Source organism: Phyllobates terribilis, unplaced genomic scaffold, assembly GCF_046119375.1.
Source record: "Phyllobates terribilis strain yellow unplaced genomic scaffold, ASM4611937v1 Scaffold_12__6_contigs__length_324123572, whole genome shotgun sequence".
In the NCBI taxonomy this organism is placed as follows: Eukaryota; Metazoa; Chordata; class Amphibia; order Anura; family Dendrobatidae; genus Phyllobates; species Phyllobates terribilis.
Genome location: NW_027362772.1, coordinates 72,183,252 through 72,209,818, shown reverse-complemented (window position 1 = coordinate 72,209,818; position 26,567 = coordinate 72,183,252). Strand labels below are relative to the sequence as shown.

The following is a 26,567-nucleotide window of genomic DNA, read 5'->3' as shown; positions in this document are numbered from 1 at the left end:
AGACTACAAAAAACGGGGATTTGGAGGAGGATTCGCTCTCGTGACTGTTATAAGAGAACTCGGCCCATGGTAGGAGATCCACCCAGTCTGAATGATGGGCATTAACGAAGTGCCGGAGGTAACTGGTCAGGTTCTGATTGATCCGCTCCACTTGACCATTGGACTGTGGGTGGTAAGCGGAAGAGAAGTCCAGGGTGACGTCTAGCAGTTTACAAGTGGCTCTCCAGAAGCGTGAGGTGAACTGTACCCCACGATCCGACACGATGTGGAGGGGCAGGCCATGAAGACGGAAGATGTGACGAATAAAGTCTTTAGCTAGCTCGGGTGCAGACGGGAGGCCTGGCAGGGGAACGAAATGAGCCATCTTGGAGAAGTGGTCAGCGACCACCCAAATGACCGTACAACCGGCAGAGACTGGGAGGTCTGTTATAAAGTCCATTGCTATATGCTGCCAGGGGGCAGCAGGTACTGGGAGCGGAAGGAGGCGACCGGCTGGCAGATGTCTCGGAACCTTGTTGCGGGCGCAGGACACACAGGCAGAAACAAAGTCTATTACGTCCTTGTGCAGGGTAGGCCACCAGTAGTGCCGGGTAATAAGCTGGAGGGTCTTTTTTTGACCGGCATGGCCAGCCAGTTTAGACGAGTGACCCCTGTGAAGGGTCTTCTCCCGATCAGGTACTGATACGAACGTCTTTCCGGGAGGGAGACGATTTAGACTCACGGGAGCCACCTGCATTACTCTGGCGGGATCGATGATGTGTTTCGGATCTTCCTCGAGATCAGACACCAGAAAGGATCGAGACAAGGCATCCGCCTTGACGTTTTTGTCAGCCGGGCGAAAATGAAGAACAAAATCAAAGCGAGCAAAAAACAAGGACCACCGGGCTTGGCGTGGGTTAAGTCTCTGGGCATGCTGGAGGTAAGCCAAGTTCTTGTGGTCCGTGTAAATTATTACCGGGTGAAGAGCCCCCTCAAGCAGGTAACGCCACTCCTCCAATGCCAGTTTGATGGCCAATAACTCTCGGTCTCCTATGGAATAATTGCGCTCTGAGGAGGAGAAGAGTTTAGAGAAGAAGCCGCAAGTTACCATCCTCCCGGAAGATGATTTTTGAGTAAGTACCGCTCCGGCTCCAGAGGAGGAGGCGTGAACTTCCAGGAAGAACTGCTTGTTGCCGTCCGGGCGATGCAGCACCGGGGCGGAAGAGAAGGCCTGTTTTAAGGAAAGAAAGGCCTCCTCTGCTTCGGGCGGCCACTCTTTGGGATTAGTACCCTTACGGGTGAGCGCGGAAATTGGGGCAGTCCGGGAAGAGAAGTGTGGTATGAAGAGGCGGTAGTAGTTGGCGAAGCCCAGGAACCGCTGAATGGCCTTCAACCCCTCCGGTCGAGGCCATTTCTCGATGGCAGACAGTTTCTCAGGATCCATTCGTAGGCCGGTCTGAGAAATAATGTAGCCCAAAAACGGAAGCGAGGTCTGCTCAAAGAGGCACTTCTCGTATTTAGCGAAGAGGTGATTCTGCCTGAGCCTGAGCAGGACCTGACGAACGTCCCTCCGGTGAGTCTGGAGATCCGGAGAGAAGACCAAGATGTCGTCCAGGTACACCACTACGCAGGAGTAGAGAAGGTCCCGGAAGATGTCATTGACCAACTCTTGAAAGACGGCAGGAGCGTTACAGAGACCAAAGGGCATTACCAGATATTCATAGTGGCCGTCCCGGGTGTTGAATGCCGTCTTCCATTCATCCCCCTGACGGATACGAACCAGGTTGTACGCCCCACGGAGGTCCAGTTTGGTGAAGATTCTAGCCCCTCTCAGACAATCAAATAACTCCGGAATGAGCGGAAGGGGGTACTTATTCTTCACCGTGATTTGGTTAAGGCCTCTATAGTCTATACAGGGACGGAGAGAGCCGTCCTTCTTTTTTACGAAGAAGAAGCCTGCTCCCGCCGGGGAGGTAGATTTCCGGATGAATCCCCTGGCCAGATTCTCCTCAATATATTCGGACATCGACCGGGTCTCAGCAGCGGATAATGGATAAATACGCCCACGGGGAGGAGTAGTACCGGGTAACAGGTCGATAGGGCAGTCGTATGGTCTATGAGGGGGTAGTGTCTCTGCTTCCTTTTTATTAAAGACATCAGCATAAGACCAATAAGGAATCGGAAGTCCAGGTAGATTAGCTGGGGTAGGAGAAGGACGGACGGGATGGACGGGAACCAGACAGGTCTTATGGCAGTCCTGTCCCCAGCGAAGGACTTCTCCGGTCTGCCAGTCAAGCACGGGTGCATGTCTCTGGAGCCAAGGTAGACCTAGCAAGAGGGCGTGAGAGAGTCCAGGCAGAACATGAAAGGAGATACTCTCAGAATGCAGCATTCCCACCTGTAGAGTAATGGATTCGGTGATGAGTTGGATGGGGCGTGGTAAGAGACCCCCATCCACGGCAGCAACAGACAAGGGTACAGCCAGAGGTTTGGTGGGGATGCGGTATTTCTCTACCAGGGACTGTGAAATAAGATTCCCGGCTGCTCCAGAGTCCAGTTGGGCTAGTTCGAAATAACGGTTCTCCCCGCAGACGATTGAAACTGACAGCAGCAGAGATGGAGAGGATTTATTCTTGTCTAGGTCGACCTCTCTGAGCGAACCTAGACACAGGCGTTTCCCGACCTCTCTGGGCAGGCACGGATCCGGTGCTCCTTACTGCCACAGTAGAAGCAGCTCCCCTCGGCACGGCGTAAGTCCTGACGGGTTTTGACCATCTTGGTCTGGTCGACCTGCATAGACTCAGGAGAGTGTACCTGAGGAGAGATGGAGGGAGTGACGGGTTTCTGAAAGGTAGGAGCTAGACGTGGAAACTTCCTCTCACGGGTGACCTCTTTGGCACGCTCCTGGAACCGTAGGTCAATCCGGGTGGCAAGAGTTATTAGGTCATCGAGAGTGGTAGGAATGTCCCGACCGGCAAGTTCATCTTTAATACGGCCGGACAGACCCTCCCAGAAGACGGATACCAGAGCGTCGTTATCCCAGGCCAGCTCCGAGGCAAGGGTACGGAACCGTATGGCATATTGGCCCACGGTGAGACTTCCCTGACGGAGGCGTAGCAGAGATGATGCGGATGAGGTCTTCCGTCCGGGTTCGTCGAAGACTTTCCGGAAAGCCGTGAGGAAGGCAGGCAAGTCGGACACCAGGGGGTCTCCTCTCTCCCATAGAGGATTTAGCCAGGCCAGGGCCTCCCCGGTGAGATGGGACATGATGAAGGCAATTTTGGCCCGGTCGGAGTTAAACTGGTGGGACAATAGTTCAAAGTGCAGGGTGCACTGATTTATGAAGCCCCGAGCCTGGGCGGAGTCGCCTCCGAAGCGAGGAGGTGCAGAAAGCCGGGGTCCGGGGTAGGATACCATGGTATTGGTGGGCAGCGGAGCTGTCGGGTTGCGAGTCATGGCACTGGCGGTGGTTGCTGGTGGAGCAGTCAGAGTATCCAGGTGAGAATTGACATTCCGCAGGTGACCCAGGATGGACTCCTGTTGGGACCTCTGACGGGACAGTTCCTGACAGAGGTCCGAGAGCGAGGGAGCTTGGGTGCCACCGGGTTCCATGGCCCGAGCAAACTGTAACGGGTCTGGGAGGCGGAACCTCAGAGCTACTATACAAGGGGGCGGTCCTTGTAAGGGAGCGGGTGGCGACCAGGCAGGCAGTCACAGCAGGTGACCGGGACAGTCTCTGGGTGTACAGGCAGGAGGTCACGGCAAGTGACCGGGACAGTCTCTGGAAGAACGGGCTGGAGGTCACGGCAAGTGACCGGGGCAGTCTCTGGGTGAACGGGCTGGAGATCACGTCAAGTGACCGGGGCAGTCTCTAGGTAAAGGGTAGGTACGACCTGTGATGGCTGAACCTCCAGGTAGGCTAGCAAGGCAGATGGAGGATGTGTGCTCCCAGGTGAGCAAGCGAGAGTCTCTGGAATAGCAGGTGGTCACAGCACGTGACGGCGAAGCCTCCAGGTAGGCAAGCAGGCAGGTAGCGGAGAAGCGCTCCCAGGTGAGCGGGCAAGAGTCTCTGGAATAGCTGGTGGTCACAGCACGTGACGGCGGAGCCTCCGGGCAGGCAAGCAGGCAGGTAGCGGAGAAGCGCTCCCAGGTGAGCGGGCAAGAGTCTCTGGAATAGCTGGTGGTCACAGCACGTGACGGCGGAGCCTCCGGGCAGGCAAGCAGGCAGGTAGCGGAGGAGCGCTCCCAGGTGAGCGGGCAAGCTGGTCCATAGACAGACTGACAGGAGTAGAAAGGCAGACCGTCGGACCTCAGGCTAGCAAGCAGGCAGGTAGCTGATGTGCGCTCCCAGGTGAGCGGGCAAGCTGGTCCTTAGACAGACTGACAGGAGTTGTAAGGCAGACCGTCGGACCTCAGGCTAGCAAGCAGGTAGCAGGAATAACTGGCAGGAAACAGACAGCAAACTGGCAGGACTCTGGCAGGAATCAGGCAGGTAACTGGCAGGTAACTGGCAACGGGACCTGAGGGCTGAAGCAGAGTAGAACAGTGCAACAACATTGCTCGGGCACCTCCATTTTGGAGGAGGTGCCTTATATATGGTGAAGTCCTCCGGCCATTGGCCGGGGACTCCTTAGGACGGCGCGCGCGGCCCCTTTAAGAGGGAGGGAGAGCGCGCGCGCGCGCCCTAAGCACAGTGGCCGGGAAGGAGCGCGCGCTGCCAGCAGAGCGGGAGGAGGACGCCGGGCACGGAGCAGGGAGGTGAGGGGAACAGCGTCCCTGCCTAGCAGAGGGCAGGGACGCCGGCGCTACACTCATCATCATCACCCTGTGTGTTATCACACCCGTCGTCCTCAGAGCCAACCTGTTCCTGCCCTGACAAAAAACTAAAGTTGTCGCTCCAATCAGGTATTTGAGTCTTATCATCGTCTTCCTCATTGTCTCCACCAACAGGAGTTACAGTTTGGGAATGAGGGTCTACATTATGGTCAGAACCTTCTGCGTCTGGTCCTGGATCCGACTCATAAAGATTCTGGGCATCAGTGCAGATCATTTCCTCGTCTGGATTCACAGAAGCGCTGGAGTCGACCTCTGATTCCCAGGCTATAGTATGAGTAAACAGCTCTGCAGACTCAACCATCTGTTCTACCTCATACTCAGACGGGCAGCTGGAGATTTGGGAGCTGTGAGGAAGCAAGTGCGATTTGGGTGACACCTTTGAGGACTGGAGTATTTGTGATGTTGAAGTTGATGTGGAGGAGAGCCCACTTAAAGGAGCACTTGATATCCGTTGAAGCACCTGCTGTTTTTGTGCCTCATCTGGAATTTGTAGCGATTGGCGTGTCCGTAAGAAAGGGATCTTATCACATTGTCCGCTAAAAGAAGTAGACATTTTAGTTTGGCTGGAAGATGGTCTTTCTTCTGCAGATGTTACTGTTGCTTTAACACCTACCCCACGGACACAACCTTTTTTCCCCTTCCCAACACGCCTATTCCCCTTTCCACCAGCAGCAGGCCTTTTTCCACTCATTTTGGTGGTTAACTAATTCACAACTCTGGAGTTGTTTGCACAAAAAAACAATGGATGGTAACCGAGCAGAGCTGAGTGGCCAAACTGTGGTATTAGGCCAAAACTATTGGCTGGGTTAGATGCAGAAAAAAATTATATTCAATTTGCAACCTGATGGAGGTCAGTATAGATGGACTAATACAACAAGTCCCACACACAGCTAGAAGCCCAATATTTTTTCAGAGGTAGATGCAGAAAAAAATATATTCAGTTTGCAACCTGATGGAGGTCAGTATAGATGGACTAATACAACAAGTCCCACACACAGCTAGAAGCCCAATATTTTTTCAGAGGTAGATGCAGAAAAAAATTATATTCAGTTTGCAACCTGATGGAGGTCTGTATAGATGGATTAATAGAACAAGACCCACACACAGCTAGAAGCCCAATATTTTTTCAGAGGTAGATGCAGAAAAAAATATATTCAGTTTGCAACCTGATGGAGGTCAGTATAGATGGACTAATACAACAAGTCCCACACACAGCTAGAAGCCCAAATATTTTTTCAGAGGTAGATGCAGATAAAAATTATTTTTAATTTGCAACCTGATGGAGGTCAGTATAGATAGACTAATAGAGAAAGTCCGACACACTGCTAGAAGGCCAAATATTTTTTCAGAGCTAGATGCAGAAAAAAATTAGATTCAGTTTGCAACCTGATGGAGGTCAGTATAGATGGACTAACAGAGAAAGTCCCACACACTGCTAGAAGGCCAAATATTTTTTCAGAGCTAGATGCATACAAAAAATTATTTTGAATTTGCAACCTGATGGAGGTCAGTATAGATGGACTAATAGAACAAGTCCCACACACTGCTAGAAGGCCAAATATTTTTTCAGAGCTAGATGCAGAAAAAAATTATATTCAGTTTTCAACCTGATGGAGGTCAGTATAGATGGATTAATAGAACAAGACCCACACACAGCTAGAAGCCCAATATTTTTTCAGAGGTAGATGCAGAAAAAAATATATTCAGTTTGCAACCTGATGGAGGTCAGTATAGATGGACTAATACAACAAGTCCCACACACAGCTAGAAGCCCAATATTTTTTCAGAGGTAGATGCAGAAAAAAATATATTCAGTTTGCAACCTGATGGAGGTCAGTATAGATGGACTAATACAACAAGTCCCACACACAGCTAGAAGCCCAAATATTTTTTCAGAGGTACTGTAGATGCAGATAAAAATTATTTTTAATTTGCAACCTGATGGAGGTCAGTATAGATGGACTAATAGAGAAAGTCCGACACACTACTAGAAGGCCAAATATTTTTTCAGAGCTAGATGCAGAAAAAATTATATTCAGTTTGCAACCTGATGGAGGTCAGTATAGATGGATTAATAGAACAAGACCCACACACAGCTAGAAGCCCAATATTTTTTCAGAGGTAGATGCAGAAAAAAATATATTCAGTTTGCAACCTGATGGAGGTCAGTATAGATGGACTAATAGAACAAGTCCCACACACTGCTAGAAGGCCAAATATTTTTTCAGAGCTAGATGCAGAAAAAAATTAGATTCAGTTTGCAACCTGATGGAGGTCAGTATAGATGGACTAATAGAATGGTGCTATGCCCAAAAGATTTTACTTCACTAGGTGCAGTAAAAAAATTGGTATTCTATACACAGGTGGTATATCTTGCAACACAGATAGGCTACTCCACTGACTAACACACTCTGCAATAGGCCAAAAAGGATTAGCTTTGCTAGATTCAGCCAAATGCTGTGAAAAAAACTTGCACAGCACTGGCACAGACCTGCCTGGCAAAAACTGATAGGAACTGATGTAACCTAGTCCTGAAAAGGACTCCAATTACAATTAGTCTTTACTCCCACAATCTATCTATTTAAGAGCACAGACCTGCCTGATAAAAGTCGTAGGAAATGCTGTAACCTAGTCCTTAAAAGGACTGCAATCACAACTCTTCCCTACTCCCAAGCTATCTGTAGATTTGTGCGAAAATTGGCTTGAAATTAACAAGGTATAGCGCACACAGCAACAGCGGTGCCGTCTAACACGCAGCTGCAGCAGTGAGAAAATGGTGGCGACGGGGAAAATGGCTTGGTCTTATAGGGCAAGGACATGTGACATACACTGCCAATGACACATGCCCTTGCTTGTGTGAAAAAAGCACTTCGCTCCGTGTGTGCGCTGCTGATAGGCTGACAGACTGCACCTCCCCACTGCAAATGCGGGAAAGAGAAAAAAAAATGGAGATCTTCATTATTCCTGCAGAGATCCATCCCCTGCCCCTCCCCCCGCCCCGCTGTACACTCAAACTGCGTACTAACATTAATTTTCATCATTACTGAGAAAAAATCCAGTTATGATTTTGGTGCACGAACAGTTATCGAACATAACCTCGAACAGCCGAATTTTTCTCAAATTGTTCGTGTTCGCCGAACGGCTCGAACACCGCCCAAAACAGCTCGAATTTGAGATTGGCGAACAGTTCGAGTAGAACAACGCTCATCTCTACTCAGGAGTAGTGTTCTACAGCCACCACCAAGAGTCTTAACTTCTATGATCAATAAAAAATGTAAAATAAAAATAATTCTAAAAAAATGAAAAAAAAAATATTTAAGCACATATCATCCCTTTTTTCTGTAGAGTAATCCAAAAATAAAAAAAAATTACATATTTGGTATTTTTACGCACAAAATTCAATAAAATATCAGAATATTTAACATCAAAATGAAAAAAAAGTCAAAATGGCAGAATTGCTTTTTTTATGGCCCCCAAAAAAATGAAATAGAAAAGCTCAAAATCATAATGGTAAAAACTACAGCTCGTATGGAACTCTATCGAAAAATGAAAAAAAGTAATAGGTCTTTGAAGGCGAGTAGGAAAAATCATAAAACAAAGAGGGCGCCATTTAAGGGCCCGGAATTCTGGAATTGACAAGTGACAAATAATAATAATAATTAATAATAATATTAATATAATAATATTATAATATACCGTAATATTATAATATAATAATATATTATATAATAATGTAATATTTCTTATTATAACATATATTATTATAATATATTATATAATTATATATTATAATATAATAATACTATAATATAATATTAATAATAATAAATAATAATAAATAATAATTATTATTATTTTTAAAGGCTTCCAAAAAATACCATAATTCATGTTATTGAAGGCTGGCAACGTAGAACAATAGCTGGACGGGTTGCCCCTCTCTAATGAGGTCATTGTAAAGGCTCCCTCGACCCTCCGACATTGCAGCACAAAATGCGTTAGTCAGAAGGAGTGTGATGCATCAAGAGCCTTCATTCTGCTACTTTTGGGATTTACGGGGACAGATGATTATCTACATAGCAGCCCATATTGCGTCTGTCACCTTCCATCTGTCTGTGATGTAGGACGGCAGCCCCACAATGGAGCAGCAGAGATCTGACCCTAGAGCGCTGCAAGATTTCTTTTGCTGCTTTTTCCGTCAAAAGTCCAAGTTGCTGCATTGCAGTGTAGGGTGACATCCAGCCCCACATTCAGCTCTGCTGCTCCACTTTCTTTTGAGTGTCTCTTTTTCCATGTATATATACACGAGGCAGCCTGCATCTCTTCCCATCTGTCCCAGTTATCCGCTCTAACCCACACTCTCTCCTCTCTGAATATATTCCTCTTCTCTCCCCATATCTACTTTGATGTCTCTTCAATTCCCTCATCCGCTGCTCCCTCCTCTCACATCCATGACCCTCTCTGTGCCTTGACTACCAATATTTCCCCCCTTGTCCTCTTCTCCCCTGTCCTCTTACCTCCGTGCCTTGTAAGGATCAACATCACAAGCTGTCGGCTTTTTATTTATTTTTTTATTATTTTTTTTCCCCTTTTTGCCAGCCTCGATACATTGTTGGTGTTGCACAGAATCCTGCAGATCTTATACCCGGAATTCTTTTCTTTATTCTAATTGTTAATAATGGGATTCATGAGCCTACTGATGAGATGCATCTGGAAAGTGCATTTGGACTGTACAGAGCTCCCTGAAGATTTCAACCGCTGAGAGCTAGAGGGTCTGAAAGCAAACTCCGAGAGAGAAAAAAGACGAGGAAAGTGGTTATTTGCTGAGAATGCTGAACAGACAATGAAAAAGATCCTCTGATGAAGAGACAATCTATCCAAGATGCATATTGTTACTGCAACCCTTGCCTGCAATTCTTCTCTGCATGCCGTCTCCACGTCTTAACCCCCTGTAGGGTTTCTATCCATTAATATTTTTCATTGATTGCAACTCTCAATCTTTTTTTTCTCCTTGCATGGTCTTAAAGGACTCTACTGTGACTTCTACCTAGAACTTGCTCAATTTTGAAGTGTCCTACAGCTTCTAGATGTGACTATTTTTTTTTTTACATCTGCAATGTACCAGCCATAACATTGGTGAACCCAACGTGAGGAGCAAAGCTTGTCCCTCTGGAGCTACCAAAGGACTATACGGACACCTCTGTGGAGAACATTAACTCGTACCTCTCTAAGAAGTGATGTTCACTTGAAAGAACCTGCAAGAGGAAGACCGCACTTCAAAAATTGGCACCCCACCGAGAATCCTCTTACACATGAGGACCATCCACACATGGAGGACTTTATCCGGCAAGTGCTTCATCATGAATATCTAAACAGCGGAAGCTAAATAAGGAGCACACTGGGAAAACACGACCTCCTCACCTCTTCCCTATCCATCATGTTTTGCTTCTTGACCTCTCATGTTCTTTGACTTTCTTCACAGCTTTAGTTCTGCTTTGGAAATTCCTTCTTGGATTTGGTTTTGCTCTTTGTCACCCTCTTTTATCTCAATTAACCTCTTCATCTAACTTGTTGACCAAGAGCGTCCTCCTACGACTTTGGATATTTATTAGTTGACCAATAGCTTCCTCCTACCACGAATGGTGGTGTAGTTTCAAAGTATTAGGTTCTTTTTTTAGTTTTAGGCATAACGTTTTGTGGTTTTATCTGCTTTGTAATAATCTAGTCTTCTAGTGTCATAGTTCTACAAACCGTAAGTCTTTTTGATTGGTTTCCATATCTTCTCTTATTTCCCGAGAGATCCTGGGTCTCCATATTTTACAGCTTTATAGAAAGATATTTTTGCATATGTATCTTTTTTGGAATATTAGTGGTTTCCGGTCTAGAGTTATGTTGATGCTCCATCATCCAAAATTGAATCCAGCACAAATTATGTTATCACTTTTTATGCTTTCCCCGATCTATTGATTTTTCAGGGAAGACATAGTTTAATTTTTGGGGTTCCTTCCTGTACACTTGGTTCTGTAGGGTTAAGTTAGATCGACCTTACAAGGAACTCTGCAAGGGGCAAGAATATCTTTGGATACTTCCTGCCAAGGCCCTACTGGAGATAGATACCCCACTGAGGACCTCAGTTGTTCATTGTTAGAAATTTCTAAAGGGCAGGTTTGTCTAGTGTACGGAGGGGTATATTGAATGTTATTTGGAATTCTGTTGAGCTTTTTCGTTCCTTTTCAGGACCTCAGACTTTCAGAATTATGGATATGTTTGGAATCAGCTTTATCAGCTTTTGAGTAGTTTCTGCTGACATTTTAACTGGAACCGCTCGGAAATTAAAAGATGCAATAATAGATATCTGCCCTTCTTTGTTTGCTGTTAATGACCATCTGGTTATCTCTTCCTGGCTGTCCGTGGAGCTGTGCCATTGATTTAAAAGGGTCACGTTAAATGTGGATATCTCTGCTTCCACTTTGACCTATGAGGAAACAAGATATCAGCAGTAAAATAGGAAATTATTAGGAGCTAAACTCCATGATCTCTTTTTTATGTGTTTCCCCAAGGCTTCATCTAAGGTCCAGTCTTGGAGCATAACCTCTCCCCCATGTGATGAAACCTGCGAAACCTTCATTGTATTTCTTGGCATTGCTTAACTATTTCTCAAAGTATTTTTAGACTTTCTGAGTTGCCTTTGTATCTAATACTTGTTAGAGATAACATGAAAGGAGGCCCAGGGGTATTTGGAAACCGAAAACTCTAATTAGTGTGGGCTGTCAACCACCAAGCAGGGGGTGTACTACAAACTAGTGTAGGAGATCAAAGGCGGTAATGATTAGAATTTGATCATATTTAATACAGCAATGTTATTTCTCCTCTTTTGGTGGTAGCCTAAATATATTCACTTTTCCAATATGTATAATTCATGGCTCTCTTCCCTTAAAGCGTAAGCTTCCTGGCGCAGTCAGAACTCAACGATGTGGAGCGCTGACTCCTTTCCGGCGTTCTCTGTACATTACTTGCTGGATTTTTGGGGGGGGGAATATTTCTTTGCAGGACAGAAATCATGTTTAGGAGCGAAAACATTCTTTCCTGGTCTGGATATATAGAAGAAAAAAAAATGGAAATAAGTGTTTCTCTATAATTACAAAGGAAAAGTTCAGCTATTGTGGACTGTACCGTGGACAGAGACTTTTCTATAGTAGGATTTTAGCCTAAAGCAGAGACAATGCAAACGTCCAGTAGTGATGACCCCAGTTACAGTCAGAGCTCTCCACCTCGGGGTCGGAAAGCTCGATGGAAAGGAGTCTACAGGGGCCGATGGGGGGTTGCGGACAGCTGTTCCTTCAGCGGGGTACAGTCTAATCCAGAAGAGCAAACCTCGGGGGAGAACAAAAAAGAGAACAGAGTTATTGTCCTGTATCTGGATCTCTCTTTTCTTTTGCTTCTAGAACTCAAGAAAATGAGTATGACGCGTGGGTGCTTACTCTGCATCAAAATCACTATGTTCATCTTCAACCTCATCTTCTGGGTGAGTAAATATTCAGAATTGTTATAATATTAATATGTATTTATCAACCTGAAAATATAAGTTATTGAAGTGTGCCTGTGTTTTCACATAGAACCTGTAGAAAAGCATTATTTTACTGTCCTTGTCCCCCCAACAAGTTAAAAATGCTTTTTCTGCACCTGCCTGTCTATTATGTTCAGGAATTGTCCTGATTCTCTTGCTCTGCAACTTGCCATACACTCTTTCTGAGTAGCTGCATCCTTTAGGTATTAGCATTCTACTAGCACTATTAGTGCTGGAACTTTTTTTTTTTCCAATCACTTGCCAGTAAGTATTGCACCTGCCTATGTGAAATGACTTATCCGCACCAAACTGAAAACCTGTCTCTATTTTCTGTCGGAATACAAGAGCAAAGAATCAAAAAAGCACCCCCACTTCCTGTACAGAGACAAAGACCTGCCCCGACTTCCTGTCCAAATTAAAAGACCCGCCCCCTCCTAGCCAGAAACAAGACCCGCCTCCACTTCCTGTCCAGAGACAAGGACATGCCTCCACTTCCTGGCCAGAGACAAAGACCCACCCCCACTTTCTGTACTGACACAAAGACACACCCCCACTTCCTGTTCAGAGACAAAGACCCGCCACCACTTCCTGTATAGAGATAAAGATTCGCCTCCACGTCTAGTACAGAGACAAAAAGTTCCCCCCACTTCCTGTACAGAGAAAAAGAACCGCCCCCACTTCATGTACAAAGAAAGAGACACAGCCCCACTTCCTGTACAAAGAAAACGATCCACCCCCACTTACTGTACAAAGAAAAAGACCGCCTACACTTCCGGTACAGAAACAAAGACCTGCTCACACTTCCTGTACAGAGACAAAGACTGGCCCCACTTCCTATACAAAGAAAAAGATCCACCCCCACTTACTGTACAAAGAAAAAGACCGCCTACACTTCCGGTACAGAAACAAAGACCTGCTCACACTTCCTGTACAGAGACAAAGACTGGCCCCACTTCCTGTACAAAGAAAAAGATCCGCGCCCACTTCCTGTACAAAGAAAATGAGCCGCCCCCACTTCCTGTACAGAAACAAAGACCTGCTCACACTTCCTGTACAGAAACAAAGACCCGCCCCACTTCCTGTACAGAGACAAAGACTGGACCCACTTCCTGTACAAAGACAAATATCCGCCCCACTTCCTGTACAAAGAAAAAGACCCACCCCCACTTCCTGTACAGAAGCAAAGACCTGCTCGCACCTCCTGTACAGAGACAAAGACCTGCTCTTACTTCCTGTCCAAATTAAAATATCTGCCCCACTTCCTGTCCAGAGACAAAGGCCCGTCCCCCTCCTATCCAGAAACAAGACCTGCCTCCACTTCAGATACAGAGACAAAGACCCGCCTCCACTTCCTGTCCAGAGACAAGGACATGCCCCCACTTCCCGGCCAGAGAAAAGGACATGTCCCTACTTCCTGGCCATTGACGAAGACCCACCCTCACTTCCAGTACAGAGACAAAGACTTGCCCCCACTTCCTGTACTGACACAAAGACATGCCCCCACTTCCTGTATAGAGACAAAGACTCACCTCCACTTCTAGTACAGAGACAAAGATTTCCCCCCACTTCCTGTACAGAGAAAAAGACCTGCCCCCACTTCCTGTACAAAAAAAAAGACACGACCCCACTTCCGGTCCAAATTAAAAGACCCACCCCCTCCTATCCATAAACAAGACCCGCCTCCACTTCCTGCCCAGAGACAAGGACATGCCCCCACTTCCTGTACAAAAAAAAGACATGTATAAGGTTTATTTTTTATTTTTTACCATTCTTTTACTATAACATGGTCACACTACTATAAATCTATGCTGTTTGCATGGATTTATATAGTGTGACCAAGTTGTCAAGCACTTTCCAAGTGATGCTAAAATCGATTGGGAAGCGCTTGTCAACCCGCATGCGGAAATGTCAGTGAAGAACGCTTCATTTCCGCATGTCCCTGGCAGGAAACCGCATGTACAATCCGCATGTACAATCCGCATGCGTTTTTTCTGCCAGGGAGATGCAGAAACGCTCAGGAAAACATCCGGAGCATTTCTGCATCGTGGGCAGAATTCAAAGAGGCAAAAACTATCCACAGGATATGCCATACATTTCTGATAAATGAAGGTCCCATATCTGGGACCTAAGACTTTCTCTAGGGTTCCCAGAACCACTGTAAAGAAAAACTGACCACGCATGCGAGACTCTTTCCATTCACTTCTGTGGGAATTCCAAAAATGGACACACAGGATGCTTAGCTTTTTCTTTGGAACTCCCATAGAAGTCAATACATAGAGTCGAGCTTGTGCAGCCACTTCTCCATTCTTTCCATTTTGTTCTCAAAAAAGTTCTGTGTCTCAGAAGTAAGAGAGTCATCTATGGGACGTTTATGGTTTTTCCTGTGGATACATTTTAAGTATCCATGATGGAAGGTCTGATGAACCCCATAGAAGTCAATAGAGTCCTCACAAAATTCACGGCACAATGCCCTCTCCATTCAAGTCTTTGAACGTTACGGAAAGAGCTGAGCGGCGCACAATCGAGTGAAACGTTTTGCGTTTTGCAATAAAATAAGATTTGTCAGCGGATTTCCTTCTCCAGAAAGTTTTTTAAAATTTTACATACACATTTAAATTCAACGTAACAAAGGAAACAAAAGAAATTGTTTAATTATAATCTTCCAATCGGCCCACGATTGCGTCCAAATGCAGAGCGATCGGCATGTTCAAACAGGAACGCTCCCTCTGCTTTATGATCTGTTTCACGCACAACGTTTCAATTAACATACAGGGTATGTAATTGCGCTGTGGTGGGCGGCTCTAATTATATAATGCCGGGAAACATTGAAAAAAAGTGTTCATTTAAGCAAAAAAATGAGGAAAATACTGATTCCTACGAATCGCTAAAATGACCATCACTTATGAGATGGAAACGCTCCTTCAAGAACTAATACTCTGTCACCGAGGGACTGCGTCATCAGAAAATGACCTATTGTTTAAATCGTTTTTTATGTTAAATGTATTTTATAACATTAATGATTTTTTTTATATTACCATATAAAGTATCACACCGGCCACTAAGCCTAATATTAGACTCCTAGTTCCTGTTTTTCACATGGACCTTGTCATCAATAGACTGATTCAGGTTCATGGGAGGAAGTGAGCTGTGACATCACTTATTGTGAATGGTGGACCCTGTGTTATCTACTGTATATAGAGGTGTTATCAGTCATTGTACAGGAGGAGGAGGCGAACTGTGACATCACCTATTGTGAATGGTGGATCCTGTGTTATCTACTGTATATAGAGGTGTTATCAGTCATTGTACAGGAGGAGGAGGCGAACTGTGACATCACCTATTATGAATGGTGGATCCTGTGTCATCTACTGTACATAGAGGTGTTATCAGTCATTGTACAGGAGGAGGAGGAGGAGGTGAGCTGTGACATCACCTATTGTGAATGGTGGACCCTGTGTTATCTACTGTATATAGAAGTGATATCAGTCATTGTACAGGAGGGGGAGGTGAGCTGTGACATCACCTATTGTGAATGGTGGATCCTGTGTTATCTACTGTGTATAGAGGTGTTATCAGTCATTGTACAGGAGGAGGAGGAGGCGAACTGTGACATCACCTATTGTGAATGGTGGATCCTGTGTTATCTACTGTATATAGAGGTGTTATCAGTCGTTGTACAGGAGGAGGAGGAGGTGAGCTGTGACATTACTTATTGTGAATGGTGGATCCTGGGTTATCTACTGTATATAGAGGTGTTATCAGTCATTGTACAGGATGAGGAGGTGAGTTGTGATATCACCTATTGTGAATGGTGGATCCTGTGTTATCTACTGTATATAGAGGTGTTATCAGTCATTGTACAGGAGGAGGAGGCGAACTGTGACATCACCTATTGTGAATGGTGGATCCTGTGTTATCTACTGTATATAGAGGTGTTATCAGTCATTGTACAGGAGGAGGAGGAGGCGAACTGTGACATCACCTATTGTGAATGGTGGATCCTGTGTTATCTACTGTATATAGAGGTGTTATCAGTCGTTGTACAGGAGGAGGAGGAGGTGAGCTGTGACATTACTTATTGTGAATGGTGGATCCTGGGTTATCTACTGTATATAGAGGTGTTATCAGTCATTGTACAGGATGAGGAGGTGAGTTGTGATATCACCTATTGTGAATGGTGGATCCTGTGTTATCTACTGTATATAGAGGTGTTATCAGTCATTGTACAGGAGGAGGAGGCGAACTGTGACATCACCTATTGTGAATGGTGGATCCTGTGTTATCTACTGTATATAGAGGTGTTATCAGTCATTGTACAGGAGGAGGAGGCGAACTGTGACATCACCTATTATGAATGGTGGATCCTGTGTCATCTACTGTACATAGAGGTGTTATCAGTCATTGTACAGGAGGAGGAGGAGGAGGTGAGCTGTGACATCACCTATTGTGAATGGTGGACCCTGTGTTATCTACTGTATATAGAAGTGATATCAGTCATTGTACAGGAGGAGGAGGAGGCGAACTGTGACATCACCTATTGTGAATGGGGGATCCTGTGTTATCTACTGTATATAGAGGTGTTATCAGTCGTTGTACAGGAGGAGGAGGAGGTGAGCTGTGACATTACTTATTGTGAATGGTGGATCCTGTGTTATCTACTGTATATAGGGGTGTTATCAGTCATTGTACAGGAGGAGGAGGAGGAGGAGGTGAGCTGTGCCATCACCTATTGTGAATGGTGGATCCTCTGTTATCTACTGTATATAGAGGTGTTATCAGTCATTGTACAGGAGGAGGAGGTGAGCTGTGACATCACCTATTGTGAATGGTGTATCCTGTGTTATCTACTGTATATAGAGGTGTTATCAGTCATTGTACAGGAGGAGGAGGAGGTGAGCTGTGCCATCACCTATTGTGAATGGTGGATCCTGTGTTATCTACTGTATATAGAGGTGTTATCAGTCATTGTACAGGAGGAGGAGGTGAGCTGTGATATCACCTATTGTGAATGGTGGATCCTGTATTATCTACTGTATATAAAGGTGTTATCTGTCATTGTACAGGAGGAGGTGAGCTGTGACATCACCTATTGTGAATGGTGCATCCTGTGTTATCTACTGTATATAGAGGTGTTATCAGTCATTGTACAGGAGGAGGAGGCGAGCTGTGAGATCACCTATTGTGAATGGTGGATCCTGTGTTATCTACTATATGTAGAGGTGTTATTCGTCATTGTACAGGAGGAGGAGATGAGCTGTGATATCACCTATTGTGAATGGTGGATCCTGTGTTATCTACTGTATATAGAGGTGTTATCAGTCATTGTACAGGAGGAGAAGGTGAGCTGTGATATCACCTATTGTGAATGGAGGATCCTGTGTTATCTACTGTATATAGAGGTGTTATCAATCATTGTACAGGAGGAGGAGGTGAGCTGTGACATCACCTCTTGTGAATGGTGTATCCTGTGTTATCTACTGTATATAGAGGTGTTATCAGTAATTGTACAGGAGGAAGAGGAGGAGAGCTGTGCCATCACCTATTGTGAATGGTGGATCCTGTGTTATCTACTGTATATAGAGGTATTATCAGTCATTGTACAGGAGGGGGAGGTGAGCTGTGATATCACCTATTGTGAATGGTGGATCCTGTGTTATCTACTGTATATAGAGGTGTTATCAGTCATTGTACAGGAGGAGGAGGTGAGCTGTGACATCACCTATTTTGAATGGTGGATCCTGTGTTATCTACTGTATGTAGAGGTGTTATCAGTCATTGTACAGGATGAGGAGGAGGTGAGCTGTGACATCACCTATTGTGAATGGTGGATCCTGTATTATCTATTGTATATAGAGGTGTTATCAGTCATTCTACAGGAGGGGGAGGAGGTGAGCTGTGACATCACCTATTGTGAATGGTGTATCCTGTGTTATCTACTGTATATAGAGGTGTTATCAGTAATTGTACAGGAGGAAGAGGAGGAGAGCTGTGCCATCACCTATTGTGAATGGTGGATCCTGTGTTATCTACTGTATATAGAGGTATTATCAGTCATTGTACAGGAGGGGGAGGTGAGCTGTGATATCACCTATTGTGAATGGTGGATCCTGTGTCATCTACTGTATATAGAGGTGTTATCAGTCATTGTACAGGAGGAGGAGGTGAGCCGTGACATCACCTATTGTGAATGTTTTATTCTGTGTCGTATACCGAATATAGCCATGTTACCTTTCATTGTAATGCTGTCTTCGATGATAATGAGACTGCCGAAAAGTCCTCTGTACAGAAAATTATATAAGCGCCAAGTGGCCAATGTGAAAATTGTATGATTTCTGCTTTTTTTTTCTGTTGTCTTTTTAATACAAGCTCATATGGAAGACGAAAAAAAAACCAAGATCAAATTGTTAAAAAAACATCATATAACATAAAAAACTGATTTAAGCAAGACATTTTCTGGTGATACGTTCCCTTAAAGGAGAATGCCCTTAATGTGGTTCCCTGATTTCAGAGATGCCGAATTATTCTGTAATGACGGTTAGAGGACTAGTCCATTCATTAAGGCTACATTTGTGATTAGCGGGTCCTGTGTCACCTTCCTGCATTGTTATTGACAATCAAACAACTACTTTAACTCTGGGGGGAGAGTTCAGCTTGAGGGGTGAGTGGGCGAAAACTGCTGCAAACACATCAAGTCTTGGAAACCAAATGAGTTTCACTTGATGATTTTTGAAGATGGAGGGAAGCTCAAGAGTTCACCCCTTTAATGTTGACTACAAAATCTTGCCCCTTTACAGCACATCCTCAGTACCTATTAGTTCTGTATTACGTGTTTTCATGTTACCTTGTAGGAAAAAAAATATTCTTAACTGGAAAACATGAACAAGCATGTTATTTGTTACTAGATGATATAATTGTAATTATTATTAATATTATGTATCTCTAGTGCCCAAGGGTGCTGTCAATAGTCTGCAGGGCTAATTGGCTTATTAACACTTTTATATCCATTGGGGGTCATTATTACGTAACGTACCTCTAGTACTTTGAGTTCACAAGGGTGCTCTGAATAGGCTGCAGGGTTAATTGGCTGATTAAACTTTTTATATCCATGGGGGGTGTCATTATCATGTATCTCTAGTACTTTGAGAGCACAAGGGTGCTGTGAATAGTCTGCAAGGCTAATTGGCTCATTAACACTTTTACATCCATTGGGGGGTCATTATTACGTACCTCTAGTACTTTGAGTTCACAAGGGTGCTGTGAATAGGCTGCAGGGTTAATTGGCTGATTAAACTTTTTATATCCATGGGGGGGTGTCATTATCATGTATCTCTAGTACTTTGAGAGCACAAGGGTGCTGTGAATAGTCTGCAAGGCTAATTGGCTCATTAACACTTTTACATCCATTGGGGGGTCATTATTACGTACCTCTAGTACTTTGAGTTCACAAGGGTGCTGTGAATAGGCTGCAGGACTAATTGGCTGATTAACCCTTTTCTTTATCCACTAGGGGTCATTATTATATACCTCTAGTACTTTGAGTGCCCAAGGGTGCTGTCACTAGGCTGTAGGGGTAATTGGCTGATTAACCTTTTTATATCCATGGGGGGTCATTATCATGCATCGCTAGTACTTTGAGAGCACAAGGGTGCTGTGAATAGGCTGCAGGGCTAATTGGCTCGTTAACCCTTTCATATCCACTGGGGGGTAATTATTATGTATCTCTGATACTTTGAGTGCACAAGGGTGCTGTGAAAACGCTGCAGGGCTAATTGGCTCATTAACCCTTTTATATCCACTGGAGGGGGGGTCATTATTATGTACCTCTAGTACTTTGAGTGCACAAGGGTGCTGTTTTACTAATTATTCACCATCAGTTTTTCACCTCTCCTGTTCTGAAGCGAAATAGTTCCCCACCATCTTTACTTCCTGTTGTAGTAATGAAGTCGCTATCCAGGGGATGTGCGACCACAGCAGCTAATCACAGGCTGTTACTGGTCACTGCTGCAGCCAGTGATTGGCTGCAGTGATCACATGTCTCTGTGTCAAAAAGTCATTGCTGCAGCAGGAAGTAAAGTCTGGTGGAGGACTTGGCATCATCAGAAGGGAAGTTTGGGGGGTGAGATTGCCGAGATGAGTATGGCTTCTTCTTTTTTTTTAGTTTTTATTATCCATTTTGAACATTTTGTAAAAATTTTGTACTTGCCAGATGACCCCTTTAAGTCATGCCCCTGAGCATAAAAGGTCTGTTAACTACTGCAAAACTTTTTTTCTTTTCTTTCTGGCTGCATACAATATCATTCCCTGTTCTCTCTCTCTCTCTCTGCATAATGAGAATACTACATTTTTTCCTTTCCCGTCTAGTATTCACCTTAGGTGCAGCCTCCATTTAATTATCCCTCTCTTTTTCAGGAGGAACGTTATAGTTAACTATGCAAAGTTGCAAAAAATAAAAAATAACATAAACTAAAATAAAATTTGCTACTCCTAAATTTTAAAGCCGCAAAAGAAAAATGGTTTAAAAGCCCCTTAGTAATGGCTTTTTCCCTTGAAATAATCACCAGGCAGTCATTATAAAATATTGGAAATGGCGCAGGAAGGCTGATGAGAATTACTGTTCACGGCGCTGGAAGCTCGATAGGTGTTTATTAAGTTTACTGTGTGTTCACCGAAGCATGAAATTCACAGCAATACCCTTCAAGCTCTCTGCATACATTTTGCTGAATATAATTTTTATGATTGCCATTGGTCTTTGGGGCATAAATTGGCACAAAGCTGCTGTGTCTGTGGAAGCTCGGGTATAATACATCTGCATATTAGTATCTTGCAGCTGTAGAACTATTGGCGGTACCGACAGCCGTCGCACCCATGGCTCCTCTGCCACATAAGATGGCACCATTACAAGTGGCACATGCTAGAGGTGGCCCTATTTCAGATTCACTATTGGGACTGGCACCTCCTGCTTTATTTGGCCCCTGGGGGACGACAGAGTCCCATTGGACCCCTCTTCGTTTTAAACTTTGTCTTTTTTTTTTTCAAAATCATTACCATTTTGGGCGGCATATGACTTTCTGATCTCTTTTTATTACATTTTTCTGGAGATTACGTGACCAAAAACAGTAGAGATGAGCGGACCCATGGAAGTTCAAGTTTGTCGGGTTCAACCAAACTTTAGTCCAAAGTTCGGTTCGGGTGCCAGAACTGTTCTGACTTGAACCTGAACCCCATAGAAATCAATGGGGACCCCAAACTATGGAGCTGGAAAATCTCTCTCTCCCCTACCTCTCTCCCCTACCCTCTCTCCCTCCCTCTCTCTCTACTCCCTCTCCCATCTCTCTCCCCTTACTCTTTCCCCCTCCCTCTCTCCTCTCTCTCACCTCTCTCTCCCTCCCTCTCTATCCCCTCTCTCCTCTCCCTCTCTCCCCTACCTCTCTCCTCTCCTCTCCCTCTCTCCCCTCCTATCTCTCTTGCCTCCCTCTCTCTCCCTTCCCTGTTTCTCTCCCCCTCTCTCTCCCATCCCTCTCTCTCTCCCCTCCCTCTCTCCACCCTCTCTCTCTCCCCTCTCCCTCTCCTCTCTCTCTCCTCCATCTCTCTCCCCTCCATTTGTCCCCCTCTCTCTCGCCCTCTCTCTCCCCTCCCTCCCTCTCTCCCTCCTCTCTTCTCTCCCTCTCTTCCCTCCCTCTCTCTCTCCTGCCTCTCTCCCCTCATCCCTCTCTCTCCCCTCTCATCTCTCTCTTCTCTCTCCTCTCTCTCCCCTCCCTCTCTCCTGCTTCTCTCTCCGCTCCCTCTCTCCCATCTCTCTCTCCCCTCCCTCCCTCTCTCCTCTCTCTCTCCCCTCCATCTCTCTCTCCCATCTCTCGCTCCCCTCCCTCTCTCTTCTCACCCCTCCCTCTCTCCTGCCTCTCTCTCTCCCCTTCCTCTCTGTCTCACATCCCTCTCTCCCCTCCCTCTCTCTCCCCCTCCCTATCTTTCTCCCCCTCTCTCCCTCCCTCTCTCCTCCATCTCTCTCTCATTTCTCTCTCCCCTCTATCTCCCCTCCCTCTCTTCCCTCCTATCTCTCTTACCTCCCTCTCTCTCCCTTCCCTGTTTCTCTCCCCCTCTCTCTCCCCTCCCTCTCTCCACCCTCTCTCTCTCCTCCATCTCTCTCTCCCTCCATTTGTCCCCCTCTCTCTCGCCCTCCCTCTCCCTTTCTCTTTCCTGCCCTCTCTTCCTTACTACTCTTCCCTCCCTCTCTCTCTCTCCTGCTCTCTCTCTTCCCTCTCATCCCTCTCTCCTGCCTGTCTCTCTCCCCTCTCATCTCTCTCTCCCCTCCCCCTCTCTCTCCCCTCCCTCTCTCCTGCCTCTCCCCTCCCTCTCTCCCTCTCTCCCATCTCTCTCTCCCTCTCTCTCTCCCTCCATCTCTCGCTCCCATCTCTCTCTCCCCCTCCCTCTCTCTCACCCCTCCCTCTCTCCTGCCCCTCTCTCTCCCCTTCCTCTCTGTCTCTCATCCCTCTCTCCCCTCCCTCTCTCTCACCCCTCTCTCCCCTCCCTCTCTCTCCCCTCCCTCTCTCCCCCTCTCCCCTCTCTCTCATCTCTCTCCTCCCTATCTTTCTTCCCCTTCTCTCTCTCCACACTCCCCTCTCTCTGTCCCTCCTCTCCCTTCTCTCCCCCTCTCCTCCTCCCTCTCTCCCTTTCTCTCCCTCCTCCCTCCCTCTCTTTCTCTCCCCTCTCTCCTCTCTCTGTCCCTCCATCTTCCCCTCTCTCTCTCCCTCTATCCCTCTCTCTCCCCTCTCACTCCTCCCTCCCTCTCTGCTCCCCCACTCCCCTCTGTCTCCTCCATCTGCCCCTCTCCCCCTCCCCTCCCTCTCCCCTCTCCCCTCTCTTTCTCTCCCCTCCCTCTCTCCCCTCTCTTCTCCCTCCCCTCCCCTCTCTCCCCTCCCCTCCCCTCCCTCCCCTCTCTCCCCCCTCCCTCTCTCTCCTCCCTCTCTCCCCCCTCCTCCCCCCCTCCCCCCCTCCCTCTCCTCTCTCTCCTCCCTCTCCCCTCTCTCCCCTCTTTCTCCCCTCCCTCTCCTCTCTCTCTCCCTCTCCCCTCCTCTCTTTTTCTCTCCTCCCCTCTCTCTGTTCCCTCCATTCCCTCTCTTCCCTCTCTCCTCCCTCTCTTTCTCCCCTCTCTCCGTTCCTCCATCTGCCCCTCTCCCCCTCCCTCTCCCCCTCTTTCTCTCCCCTCCCTCTCTCCCCCTCCCTCCCTCCTCTCTCTCCTCCCTCTCTCTCTCCCCACTCCCTCTCTCCCCCTCCCTCTCTCCCCCCTCCCTCCCCCTCCCTCTCCCCTCTCTCTCTCCCTCTCCCTCTTTCTTTCCCTCCCTCTCCTCTCTCTCCCCCCTCTCTCTCTCCCCCCTCTCTATCTCTCCCCATACCCTCCTCCTCTCCCCTCTCTCCCTCCATCTCCCCTCTCTCCCCTCTTTCTCCCCTCCCTCTCCCCTCCCTCTCTCCTCCCTCCCTCTCTCCTCTCTCCCCCCTCCTCCCTCTCTCTCCCCCCTCCCTCTCTCCCTTCCCTCTCCCCCCTCCCTCTCCCCCTCCCTCTCCCCTCCCTCTCTCTCTCCCCTCTCTCTCTCCCCTCTCTCTCCTCCCTCTCTCTCTCTCCACCCTTTCTCCCCTTCTCTCTCTCCCCCTCTCCTCCCCTCCCTCCCTCTCCCCCTCCCTCTCCCCTCCCTCTCTCTCTCCCCCCTCCCTCTCCCCCCTCCTCTCTCCCTCCCTCTCTCTCTCCCCTCTCTCTCTCCCCTCTCTCTCCTCCCTCTCTCTCTCTCCACCCTTTCTCCCCTCTCTCTCTCCCCTCCCTCTCCTCCCTCCCTCTCTGTCTGCAGCCAGCATTAGACAGTGAATGACAAACGCTATAAAAGGCAAATGGGGTAAATTTTTTTAATGAAACCCAATTACAAACATGATTTGTAGCCCCCAAATACATTTATTTAAGTACACCTCTGGTATTTTAAATATATTTATCCAGACTGATGATTGACTTTCGGTACTGCTGTTTCTGAGATTGTCTTTCTTTTACTGCAGCTCGGAGGATGTGGGATTCTTGGAGTTGGAGTCTGGTTGGCCGTCACCCAGGGAAAGTTTGCCACCCTCTCCATTTCTTTTCCGTCACTTTCAGCTGCCAGCCTCTTTATGGTGACAGGATCAGTGATAATGGTGGTGGGTTTCATCGGCTGCCTTGGTGCCGTGACAGAACACCGATGTCTTTTGCTCACTGTAAGTATTTTTAATTCCGCACGAGTAAATGCAATTCTACAACGGTGTTGCAATGCACAATGTGTAAATATAGGTTCACTTCTGTGGGTGCATAAGGGACTTTTATTTAGCCCTTTTGATAATGATAAAACGTGTGACACATATGGATGGATAAAAATGTCTTCTTTTGTCTCCCTTCAGTTCTTCGTGGTGTTACTGATCATCTTCCTCCTGGAAATCATCAGCATGGTGCTATTCTTCACCTACAACGACAATGTAAGCGCTGAAACTTTTATCTCTAAATACGGTTTTTTTGAGACACGTACTAAAACGAAATGACATTTTATGACCCTTGAAAACCCATATGTGAAGGATCTCATTCAGTCGTCAAACTTATTAGATGTGACATGGCAGATAATTGTATGGAAAAAGGGCTTATAAAAAGAGCTGCCAATATTTTTCACGTATTTAGTATCTCTCATTCATTCAGATACCAAGAAGAAACGCTTGGCATCAGGATCCTTTGGCGTTATGAAATAATTTGGCGTTAGTTCTGAGAATGTTAATCCGGTACAGAAATTAGGGCTGCTGCCAAGGAAATAAGTGGGCTCGGACTGGCCCATTGGAGAACCGGAGAATCCTCCGGTAGGCCGCTCCTGTGAAGGATTGTTAATGAGTAATGCTATTACACTTGATTCACAAAATTAAAGTTATACCCTGTCGATGGTGTAGGCATTATCCTGCTTATTACTGGGGGTCCAACATCTGGGTCTCTCACCCATCCTGAGAACGGGGCTCGGCAGCTCCATCTTGAATGGAGCAGAGGTGCACATGCCCGACCTATTCATCGTTCATTGTATATGGCACTGCCAGAAATATTGTGGCAGTTCCATAGGCAATGAATGCTCCTCTGCTCCATTCCCGTTCTTGGGATCGTTGGGGGCCCCAGCTGTTGGACCCCTGGCGATAAGCAATTTAATGCCTACGCTATAGATAGGGGTTAACTTTTTTTTTTTTAAGGAATAACCCTTTAAACCTCATCCAAAAGTGGGAATTCCATGGAGACATTTCATATGACAAACCTGAGGACTCGCAATATTGAAAAGGACTTTTTTTTGCTTTCTTACACAGTTCCACAAATATGCACAAGAAGATCTAAAGAAAGGACTATCCCTCTATCAAACAGAGGGAAACCTTGGCTTGACCAACGCGTGGGACATCGTACAGACGGAGGTATACCTTATTCATACCGCTACCATTATGTATAAATTGTATGCTCTTTAGCTCCCTCTGGTGGTGGTTCTATGCAGACAGAATTTTATCAGAATCCTATAAATTGAGCCTAGATTCTTCTAGTGCTGTAGTATCTCTTTAAAAAAAAAATCAAAGCTACAAATCTCGTGCAATCTGTCATGGCAAATCTTTAATAAATCTCAAGGCAAATAAGAAATATGAACACCTTGAAAATTCAATTCTCTGAAGCTCTCCAGCACATCTGCTCCGCGTAAATCTATATATAATAAAAACAATCAGTCGCTGTACGAGAAGACAAACTCAAACCCGTACACTTTACTTGATCCATTATTCTCGGAGAGCTCTTGTCTTGTGTCGGAGAGCTCTATAATTTGTGGTTAACAAATCCCACAATCCCACTCATCCCCCACTGAACCGGACGGTGATGTATTGGAGCTTGTGGGTCGTCTGTAATCAGATAGGACGAGGAATGTGAAATGGATAATATTGAAATAAATTGAAGACGTGGAGAAGGCTGATATGCTTTGTAATATGCTTTATGACTGTACGTAGCGGTGCGGACGGGCTGCGGTGATGTGCTTCAGTGCTGTACTCCGCAGTGCTTTGCATATCTGCTACTTAAGATAGAATTGATGGGAGTGAAACGGCCGACAGGTTCTATAGAAAGGACATAATGAGTATATGAAATATTCTAATTTCAGATAAAGAATAAGAGTGTAACACAGAA

The 26,567-nt window shown here is 46.1% G+C and overlaps 1 protein-coding gene and 1 long non-coding RNA gene across 3 annotated transcripts in view; one reads left to right on the top strand and one right to left on the bottom strand.

Annotated features, from left to right (window-relative positions):
- LOC141172107 (tetraspanin-4-like) overlaps nt 1–26,567 on the top strand; it is a 150,073-nt gene that overhangs the window by 83,554 nt on the left and 39,952 nt on the right. Inside the window, exons 2-5 of one of the 2 annotated variants that reach the window (XM_073655962.1) lie at nt 12,258–12,337; nt 24,416–24,607; nt 24,788–24,862; nt 25,718–25,819. In XM_073655962.1, coding sequence (XP_073512063.1) covers nt 12,269–12,337; nt 24,416–24,607; nt 24,788–24,862; nt 25,718–25,819 — 438 coding nt within the window. In that variant the 5' untranslated portion in view covers nt 12,258–12,268. Of the gene's footprint in view, nt 1–9,101; nt 12,338–24,415; nt 24,608–24,787; nt 24,863–25,717; nt 25,820–26,567 lie in introns of those variants that run through there. The other variant, XM_073655961.1, reaches the window with a different exon arrangement.
- LOC141172108 (uncharacterized) overlaps nt 24,306–26,567 on the bottom strand; it is a 49,702-nt gene continuing 47,440 nt past the window's right edge. Inside the window, exon 4 of the long non-coding RNA XR_012252421.1 lies at nt 24,306–24,849. This is a non-coding gene — a long non-coding RNA (uncharacterized lncRNA). The remainder of the gene's footprint in view (nt 24,850–26,567) is intronic.